At 40.3% G+C, this 10802-nt stretch overlaps 1 protein-coding gene across 2 annotated transcripts; it reads left to right on the top strand.

Annotated features, from left to right (window-relative positions):
• The first annotated feature begins 5529 nt into the window (after positions 1–5529).
• On the top strand, positions 5530–10432 carry LOC147440552 (transmembrane 9 superfamily member 2-like). 2 transcript variants are annotated; one of them, XM_086530268.1, is made up of 8 exons: positions 5530–5777; positions 5869–5919; positions 7519–7559; positions 7655–8222; positions 8318–8455; positions 8540–8696; positions 8769–9253; positions 9887–10432. In XM_086530268.1, the coding sequence occupies exons 1-8, from the start codon at positions 5599–5601 to the stop codon at positions 10104–10106; spliced, it is 1839 nt and encodes a 612-aa protein (XP_086386394.1). In that variant the 5' UTR covers positions 5530–5598; the 3' UTR covers positions 10107–10432. The 2 variants fall into 2 exon arrangements, with proteins under 2 accessions (XP_086386394.1, XP_086386395.1); XM_086530269.1 differs by lacking the exon at positions 5869–5919.
• Positions 10433–10802: the final 370 nt, after the last annotated feature.

Below are 10802 nucleotides of genomic sequence, written 5' to 3' on the forward strand. Positions count from 1 at the left end.
TTTTAGCAACATTCAAGAAGATTCATGACTATGAACGATGCATTCCTTAAGGGAGAGATAGCTATTGGGCCATAAATTCAAGTCAAAGAGAAGAGATGAAGCTCCCTCAAAGCTTTGGGCAAGATGTATATTCAGCCATGCTCGATTGTGTTGGGTTCGAGAGGTCGATCAATCCCGCAAACCTTGTCTACAACACCTCAATTGATACACTGAGTGAGACATATTCTAATTGCATCGTCTTGTGTGTTTTATAGTTTGTAAAGGATATTTTGTGATGCTTAGAGATGCATCTTATCCGCCCGACAAGGATCCAAAGGAGGAAAAGTATGATGAAACCTTGGTTGAGTCGTTGTCATGTGGCAAAAAGCACAAGAGAGGAGATAGAGCATCCATCTTGAAGAAGGAAATGAGGGAACAACCAAACAACTCCTCTCCTTCATGGTGCACATTGATTCACGAAGAGCAAAGCACGATGATGCTCTTGTTGATTTGAGAAGGGCTCAATTTGAAGAAGTTTTAGCTCTCAATTGAAAGCAACTTGCAGTGGAGGAGGAGTCCAATTCCACATAGAAAATTAGTGGCCTGATCTATCACCTAGCGTATTTTATGCTCTATGTAATTTTTCGTATGGGAAAGCTATGCCCATGCGGTTCAAAATTTACTATGTATCCTGGTTATCTTCACATGCTATAGTTTCATGCGATTATTTTGAGACATCCTCGTTACTCTTATGAGCTCACTATTATGAATTTGAGGACCTTTGGTGACATGGAATTACCTTACACTTAGTGCTAAAGAGATGTATCTTAAGCATTTCATACTACTTACGAAAACATGTAAATTTTGAGCTAATTATTGTCCATTATATCTTTAGATCTCCAAAGATATGTATTCCATTTGAGATTATTCTTGTCCATTTTGTCCATTATATCTTTAGCATCTTTATAATTGTTGGCTAGGTGAGATCTCTAAATGTAGGTATAGGTTTGCTCGGGAATTTGGAATATGTTTGTTTGCTTTCATCAAAATGTAAATAGGTCTTATAAGCCTCTCACAGTACGGTGTTTCATTGACCATCTTCTTGAGACTTACGAGCTCATATTAGTTGCCATTCATGAGCCAAGAGGATTTACACACACTTCTATAAGGAAAACTTACTATTATCCCTTTGAAACTTATCCTTTTACCTCAATAAGGGTGACTTATTATTACTTCCTTATTTCTCTTCCTCCCTCGAAAAGTTGTTATGTCCTCGTATAAAACCATGTTGTTAAAATTAATTTCACGTCTTGAACTTGTCTTAGAGTCAAATACATTCAAGACTTTCTACCTTTCATACTATGTGCTGGAAGCTAGGAGCATGCTTATATAAAGTTCCTTCAAAAGATCATACATGCATTTAGATCCCCGGCCCATTGTTCTCGAGCCCTTTGAGTAACAAAGGGTCATGATGAGCTCGTGTCAAAAATTGCAATATAAAAGGAATTGTACCTGTCTTTTCACATAGTGGTTTGCCTAAAGTTATAATATATGATCGAGATTTCCAATTTTGTAGTGCTTCTAGACTACTGTTTTTGAAAATCTTGGAACAACACTTGATTTTACTTCTGCATTCCATCCTCAATCTAATGGTCAAACGGAAGTCACTAATCGTACCATCATTGACTTGTTAAAAGCTTATGTTTCTTCTCAACCCAAAAAATGGGATGATTACCTACATATTCTACAGTTTGCTTATAACAACACTACTCACACTGCCATAGGTAAATCTCCATTGGAAATTGTGTATGGTCATTCTGTGCCTACTCTTGCTTCACGTCTTTCCGATATTGTGCCCGTCGCTGGCTGATGATTTTACTGCTAATTTTCATGATATTTATGCAAGTGTGCATTCTTCCATTAAACACTCATTAGAACTTTACATTATTTGTTAAACTTGCTCCTTGTTTTTACAGCCCTTTCAAATTTTTTGCTGTGATCAATGATGTTTCATTTCATTTAGACCTACCTTCACATTGGCACATTCACAATGCTTTCCACATTAGTCTTTTAAGACCTTTCAGAGGACCCCTACCTACACATCAATTTATGACGATCCACCTTCACTTGTGGACCAAGAAGAACAACTCATCCGTGCACAAATAGTTAATCACAAGACCACCACCACACGCACTGGCACAAATAGTTGATCACAAGAACACCACCACACGCATTGGCACGGTTTAAAATCTCTATCTTTTGACCTACAAAGGCCACCCTCAAGAGGATGCCAAATGGATGCTTGAGAATTTTTTTCGCAACTTCCCAAATCTTCTCCACACTTTCCATCACTCACGGTCCAATTGATTCTTTAGTGAGCAACTGAGGACAGTTGCTATCCTTGGTGGGAGGGATGTTACGAGACTAGGCACCCTCCTGTTGCATATGGTTCACTGCAAGTGGGATAGTTGGCTTAATGGTTAATTATGTGATGTCTATTTGAATTTTACTAACAGGGAATGCATGATGGTTTCTAGATTGCCACTATGGCTCCTTTGTGAATAGGATAGTCAGAACCCACCCTAAGAGGGTCATGCAATAACTAGTGTGTACCACTCATTACTTAAGTGGAACTAAAGTGTAAAAGATGGGCCTCCAATTTTGGCACCAAAAATAAATCAAATATCAAATACCAATTCCACAAGAGAGGTGTTGTGGAGTTTGGGGCTATGATTTTAGGTCTTTCTTGTGTAGATGCTCTCAATTTTCCATATCCCATCTCTTAAGCTATTCTATGTTCTCTGTGTACTCCTTAATTAAGTCTACACCTTCTCTTCCATGCTCTTATACCTCTTACAACTTGTCTCTGTCAATTCTATGCTTTAGTGTGTGTGTGTGTGTGCTTGGAAATTGGGGAAAGAGGTTGACAGGCTGATGGTGATGTTTGTGAGCATGTGTTGAATTGTTTTAAGCAACCGGTCTCCCCCCTTGTCCCCAACAAGGGATTTTGAGTACCGGAGCACACACGGTGGAAGCCTAGAGGGTGAATGCAAATGCGACCAAATGAGTCAATTGAGGAGGAGAGCGTGGCATATCAAGTTTTTGAATTGTAGAAGGCGAGGGAATCAAGTTACATGGATTTAAGTAAAGGAAGCTAAAAGGGACTCCTAATAGTCAAGGACTCCTCATCTCCCTTTAGTTGAGTATAGAAAATACCGTCTCTTCCATTGACTATGTGCCTTTTAAGCATTATCCCGCATTTCAACGATCCATGCAAGTATGCCACACAACACCCAGATATTTGCAGCTAGAATAGTTTTGCAGGTGCAATGTCTATGATCTTAATTTTAAAAGATCCCACATTTTAAGGTGATCCTCAGGTCGGTCGGCAAGACATAGGATGCCACATTGTAGGCACGGAGGTTGGTTGGGTTGGACGGACAAAGGGCCATCTTGTGGTTGCAAGCATTTTGAGCCACACTGAGAGATGACCCATGCCTTTTCAAAGATTCAAAGAATAGTATAAATTTCATGTCCAATTAAAGAGGTCCTTTTGAAGGTGATTGTACTCTAAACTGAAGCAAGGCATGCAATTGTAAATCTTAGAGTAGCATCTTTCTTCATACATTGTATAATCAATTTCGTCCCCCCCTTGTGCTTCTTACATGTTCCTCCCTTTCTCTTTAAGCCATATCTCAAGCCTCAAGAAACAAGCACACTTGGTTGATAGAGATGTCCTTTTTCAAAGGCACACTACATGTATTTGATGATCGAGCATTGTGTGAGTGCCCTTAGCCCAATCCACTCTTAAGTGCAACCACAATTGCCCCTTATTTATGCTTATTTCATGTCCAATTGGAGGTCCTTTGGAACTTGGTCACGCTCTAAAATGAAGCTCAAAGTGGCATCTTTCCTCGCGCGCTATATATGTCCTCGCGTGGTTCTTACATGCTCCTCCCCTACTCTTCACACCATATCTCAAGACTTAGACAACAAGCACACAGAGTTAATATGGACTCCCTTTTTCAAAAGTGCAGTGCTTGTATTTGAAAATTTTCTACGCATGCAGGTAAGGGCCCTAATAGCAAGATAGGTCCTGGTAGAACGAATTTCTTCACGTAGACAGAGTTGTAGCACTGCTCGTGCAAGCAAGCACATAGGGTTGATACAAACGCCCTTTTTTAAAGGTACATTGCTTGTATTTGATGATTTTCTGTACAAGTAGGTAAGGGCCATGATACAATAGTGGGATAGGTCCTAGTCCAAGGACATTCTTTAAGCAGACACGACTGTAGCTCTGCTCATGCAACTAAGCACACAAGGTTGATACAAACAACAAAAGGACATTCTTTAAGTAGACATAGCTATAGCATTGCTCATGCAAGCAAGCACACATGGTTGATACAAACACCCCTTTTTCAAAGGTACACTACTTGTATTTGATGATTTTTTGCACAAGTAGGTAAGGGCCCTGATAGTGGGATAGGTCTCAGCAGAAGGACGTTCTTCAAGTAGACACGATTGTTGGCTTGCTTATGATAGCCTCAAGCTCAAAGCACTCTGCTTGTACTTGATGGTGAGACGTTATGTGAATAACCGAAGGATGTCCAAATTGAGGTGGTGGTCAAATTATTCATGCTACGGGGAGATGATTAATTCCAACAAGTTTTTAAGAGTCATACAAGTGGCTTCAATTCTGCTATGAAATCTTGAGTGAGAATTCTTTTGAATAAGTGTCCCATGTTTCTGGGTTGGAAAAATGAAATTTATGTCTTCATTTCTAGATTAGGAGTTTATTTGAACTATTGTAAAATTAATATACATAAAATAAAATAGGGCATTCGTGTTAGTACTACAAAGTCCGTAAGAAGAGGGGTGGGCTATTCTATAATCTCTGTAGATAGGGGGTTGAGTTAGCTTTGTAGAAACCTTAAATAGGGGACTTTTTCAATGTGGTTGTAAGTAGGTGATGTCCCCCCATTACTAATAGGAGATTTCAAAGTTTTGTAGATTTTAAGTCCTTAAAGGGACTCCGCTTTCATAGAAACTCACTTACACTCTTTGGTCTAGAGAATTCGAACACAATCAAACACATTCCCCATAGGAGATTTCAAAGTTTTGTAGATTTTAAATAGTAGGCATGGTACTTTTATATCGAACAATTGTAATGTAGGCCTAATAATCATTCACACCTATGGGCAAGCGTCATGATTTTATAACTTGTTATTTTGGTGGAAAGGTTGTTGCTTGACATAAGATGTAATATTTTTTGTCAAGGGTGTTGGCCTAGTGGTTAAGGTGAGGGGTTTTAAGCGCACCCACTACGGTTCAACCCCTGAGACATGTGGGTGTGAGTAATGGGCGCAATCCCGTAAATCTAGTCAAAGCTTCGTTTCGAATGGCTTTAAAAAAAAAAAGATATGTAATATTTTCTTTGGGTACAATTGTGCCTTTCCATTCTCCTGACGTGTATTCCTCTTGTAAAACCTGAAGCCGGGGCCCGTCCTTTGATTGTTACCCATATGACCACCGATTAAAGAGGTTGAAAAATGTGGATGTAAGTTGTGACTGCACTCGGGAGTGTGCGTGCTCGTGTACAGAGAGCGAGAGTTTTTGGCCATGGCGACCTCAAGGTCTGATGCGGCCCGCGCGGTTGCTTCGTTCTACCCTCTCCTCCTCTTCTTACTCGCATCTCTTCAAATCCCTCTCTCCATCGCCAGCGCTTCCGATCACAAATACTCCAGGGGCGATGCGGTTCCTCTCTACGCGAACAAAGTTGGCCCTTTTCAGAATCCTAGGTAAACCTCTACTCGGGCAAGTCCTTTTTCTTGAAGTACCGTACTGTTGTCTGTTTCAAGGCATTTGACATGAAACGCTTGATCTTGCAAGGATTTATTTGAGCTGCATTTGGCACTTGCCTTGGATTTCGTATTACAGCAGGTGTGCAAGATCAGAGTTTCTGTTTTATCTTGAAGAGTCGGTGCTTTGGATGTGGGCAGTTTTTTGGGCTCTGCGCTCTGATGTTCAGTTTTATAGCTGTTGCGATGCGAATTCGAACTTCTCTAAATACCCCAGGCGTGGAGTTTTATTATCCATTCCTGAAAGTTACAGATCCATGTCTGAGCTTGTAGATCTATGTGGGAAAATAACTATTATATTGTGTTTGATAAAATCTGCTATTAAATGCCGGATAGACCGTGACATGACTTTCTATATGTCTTCTTTATAGACAGTTTGATGAGCTCCCCCCAGGCCCTCCGTTGATTGACTTTCAGAAGAGCTTTTTTGAAACTTGCCCTTTTCCTAATGGATGAGGATGGCAAAAGTCATGATTGACCTTGATACATCTAGAAGTGCTAAGCTTATGAGCAAGAATAAAAGAAGAAGAGAAGTTTGGAACAAATGCAAGAGACCTCAAAGATCAATATGACGAATCTTAAACTCAAGACCTGCTAACCGAGAAGGAACCGAAAACTGAGCAAGAATAGAGAGTAGATTCTAGCATTATTAGAGTAACATCAGAAGCAAGATCAAAGAGGTAGACCTTGGGAGGTAGAATACTCGTGATAATCTATGCTTGCCTGTTCTCCGCGATGTTGATTTTTGTGTTTTCTGGTTTAGTCTTTTTGAAATCTTGGATGTGATTGTGCCTGCTGCCCAAAATTCCTTTTGAATAGAATTTTGCCAATGCCTGGTGAATTTCAAATGGTAAGCTTTTATGCCGTCTCGTATACCCACTCTACTTCTTCTTTCCGCCTACTTACATGCCGCTTGGGAATTCTGGCTGAAGTTGGCTCGACCAATTTTCTGATCAAAATGTACTCTCAGATCCAAGGCTTGCCTGCAAGGTACACATGCGCTTTCACATCAGCTATAATTCCTTTCTAGTAGGTTTCCATTCTAATGATGCTTCGTATGGAGCTTGGGTTGTCTGATGCATCTCTATTAACACTGGTAAGGTGGTAGTTCCTATCGTACTGCTCCTGGGTATTTTCATCCTACTGCTTCTCAGTCTCGAGTCTATTTAGGTGGAACTACTCCTATAACGGTCATGACCAGCCAGTCTTTTAAAGCTTTCTTCTTTCTACTCTCTATACTACTGGGACTTTCAAAGATTTCTGTTCCATATACTATCGAGTGTTTGGTTGCTCTATTGTGATGCTCTCACTTCCTGGTCTGTCAAGTTGATTGTTGAGGGGTAACAATCGATTTTCCAACAACCTATTTTGGATGTGTGTAAGCTCTTGGTCAAGGCTGCAATTTTTTCTCTGCACGAATAGAATCTTGTCAAATTATGAACTTTGTTTGTGAATGTCAATGCTGTAGAGAGCAATTTCTCTGGATGCTCTTACTTCATCGTAGCAAAGAGAGCAGTCATAATCCCTCAGCCTTTACGTTTCTCACATCGTACCCCGGTAGTATCTTACTATACCCAAGAATTGCAATAGTGTATTTTTTTAATTCCACTGTTCTCACCCAATTATTGTATCTCCGTTTCTGTCGTGTGTAGTTTAACCAAATTTGGCCCTTTTTTTGCAGTGAGACATACAAGTATTTTGACCTACCATTCTGCTCCCCAGGTTCTTCTCTTTTCTTTTATTTCTTTTGTTGATTATAAATTGGTTTCTTTAACTAGAATGAAAACAATCACTGATTGAAAGTTCAAGAGCTACAGACCAGGTGACAGAGAAGAGGGAGGCTTTTGGGGAAGTTCTTAATGGAGATCGCATGGTGCATGCCAAGTATCAGTTAAACTTTCGAGAGGACAAAGATATCGAATCTTTGTGCAAGAAGAAGCTGTCAAAAGAGGATGTGCGAGCTTTCCGAGAAGCTGTCAAGAAGGATTATTATTTTCAGATGTATTATGATGACCTCCCAATCTGGGGTTTTGTGGGGAAAGTTGATGATCATGAGATGAAATACTTGCTCTTTACACATTTGCACTTTGAAGTCCTTTATAATGACGATCGGGTGATAGAAATTAGCGTAGCTGCAGATAAGTCCTCTAGTGTTGATATAACTGAAGACAGGGAGATGCAAGTTGAATTCCAGTATTCTGTCAAATGGAAAGAGACGGAAAAGACATTTGACAGGCGTATGGAGAAATACGCGCAGTACTCTTTCCTTCCTCAGCACTTGGAGATTCATTGGTTTTCCATTATCAATTCATGTGTTACAGTGCTCCTTCTAACAGGCTTCCTTGCAACAATTCTAATGAGGGTGTTGAAGAATGATTTTATCAAGTGAGGGATTTTCTTCAAAGGGTGTAAACCATTTATCTTCCTTTTTTGGATTTTTGTTTTGGTTGCTGAGCACGAAGTTCACTTGAGTCTTGCAGGTATTCCCGGGATGAAGAGATGGCTGATGATCAAGAAGAAACAGGTTGGAAGTATATACATGGGGATGTATTTAGATACCCTCCTCATAAATCTCTTTTCTGTGCTGTTCTTGGAAGCGGCTCTCAATTACTTGCTTTGTAAGCATTTGGTTCCATAATCTGAGAAGTAGTATCACTAAAATTTCAAGGACGAGGGTTTCCAAAGCTCTGTTTGTTTGGCAGGGCCATTTTTATATTCATGCTGGCTCTAGTTGGCGTGTTTTACCCCTACAACAGAGGTGCTTTATACAGTGCCCTTGTCATCATATATGCCCTCACCTCAGGCATTGCAGGCTATTATACGTCCTCCTACTACCGCCAGCTTGAAGGAACAAATTGGGTAAGCATTTTAGTGTGCGTTGGTTTTTAGCAATGAAATGCGTTGGGTTTTCTAATTGTTCAACATGTGCAGGTGCGCAACTTGCTACTTACAGGTTGCTTGTTTTGTGGCCCTTTGTTCTCCACATTTTGTTTTCTGAATACGGTAGCTATTGCGTACAATGCCACTGCAGCGTTGCCTTTTGGTACCATCATGGTTATTGTTTTAATCTGGGCACTTGTGACATCTCCTTTACTCATTTTGGGTGGTATTGCTGGTAAAAATAGCAAAGCAGAATTCCAGGCCCCATGTCGGACTACCAAGTTTCCAAGGGAGATTCCTCAGTTACCGTGGTATAGAGGCACAGTCCCACAAATGGCTATGGCTGGCTTCTTGCCATTCAGTGCTATCTACATTGAATTATACTACATCTTTGCTAGTGTCTGGGGTCACAAGGTGTACACAATCTACAGCATCCTCTTCATCGTTTTCATAATTCTGATTATTGTGACAGCATTCATCACCATTGCTTTGACGTACTTTCAACTTGCCGTGGAGGATCATCAGTGGTGGTGGAGGTACGTGTTTTTGTTGGGCTAAACAAAGGGTGTGGATTTACTCTGTTATACTTTGCTTTTCATTTTTTTTTTCCTTTCAAATTTGGAGGTAATGGGTAGGCTACAATTTTCATGCTTCTGACATATATGTATTGTACGAGCAGGTGAGTAATTTTAGTCACTTGTGGAATTCTTCTGTATGAGGTATAGGTTGTGTTCAGACACAATTTTGATGAATTGTGTTTGATAAAAGAATGAAACAATTTGATACTGATAGCATTCATAAGTAGTTTGTTTTTGAAAACTTAGTGATATTGCTTTGGCTTCCTTTGTAAGTTGCACAAGAGATCATGCAGAATTCTTGTCAAACAAACTGCTTTTGGGTTTTGAGGGAACCATATATTGACCAGAGTGCTTCTTTTGCATTGGCCACGGTTTAGAGTTCCAAAGGGGTCTTAGGTGGCTTTGGCTTTGTTAGTACAGTTAGTCTGGACAACCCCTGCCCTTGCAGCTTGTCCACAGCCATAATGCATCTCTCATTGGGCCCTGTTGTCTTGTTCTGTATCATGCCTACAGTGCTTTTTGTATGCAACAATCAACATTCATTTAGCTGTCCCATCTCTTAAATTCTGTTGTCTGTTTCACGGAATGCAGGTCTGTTTTATGCGGAGGCTCAACGGGCATATTTGTGCTGGGCTACTGTTTCTACTACTACTATGCACGCTCAGATATGACTGGTTTCATGCAAACATCATTCTTTTTTGGGTACATGACATGCATCTGTTATGGGTTTTTTCTCATGCTGGGAACAGTGGGCTTTAGAGCCTCTTTACTGTTTGTTCGACATATCTACCGATCCATTAAGTGTGAATGAGAAAAATCTTGAAGAGGTCTCTCTCTCGGTAACTGTTTTTTTTTGCGCCACCTTTGGAAGTGTTCCTTACCCCTATGTGAGAAGGCTTACAGATGGATCTTTGAAGCCAAATTATGCGGAGGTGGAGCCATGCAAGCATGACCCATGCTTGCATTGAGTGCAATTGTTGATGCACTCAAGTTTGCTGTACTGCTTACAAGGGTGACTAATTGACTGGTCATTACCAGTGGTTAGCAGTAAAGCTATGTAAATGAAACACAGATTTTTTGAAGTATTAACTTCTGCTAAGATAGGCCCTCTTCTTAATCAAGCTTCTGTTATAGGTAGAGTCGCTCAGCTTGTCAAGCTTTTTGATTGAGGGAGATATAGCATGTATGGCTTCTTGGTGTTTGTTAATTGCGATCCAATACAAAGTGCATGATGCAGTTTACTTCATAAATGTGGAAATTTTTATGTGCTGTTTATATGTATTCTCTCACCTTTAATGCTTGCCTTCGTATCTTAGAAATACTCTTAAGGCTTGTTTGTGTATTTGTCTTGCAATGGGCCTGCGTATAGTAGATTCGATGTGCTTTTTCTTAAGGTAATATGTATTGTTGGGGGTTCGAGCTTGGGTCCTTAAACACACCCACACACCACCTTGACCACTGGGCTACGAGTCCATTGGCATTCTACTTGCTTTTTCGATCATTGGCC

Source organism: Adiantum capillus-veneris, chromosome 15 (assembly GCF_014529385.1).
Source record: "Adiantum capillus-veneris isolate H3 chromosome 15, ASM1452938v2, whole genome shotgun sequence".
Taxonomy (NCBI): Eukaryota; Viridiplantae; Streptophyta; class Polypodiopsida; order Polypodiales; family Pteridaceae; genus Adiantum; species Adiantum capillus-veneris.

Coding starts and splice junctions, on each gene's coding strand:
- LOC147440552 (XM_086530268.1), top strand. CDS start 5,599: ATGGCGACCTCAAGGTCTGATGCGGCCCGCGCGGTTGCTTCGTTCTAC. Junction 8,223..8,317: donor TTGAAGAATGATTTTATCAA/GTGAGGGATTTT, acceptor TGAGTCTTGCAG/GTATTCCCGGGATGAAGAGA. Junction 8,456..8,539: donor GGCTCTCAATTACTTGCTTT/GTAAGCATTTGG, acceptor TTTGTTTGGCAG/GGCCATTTTTATATTCATGC.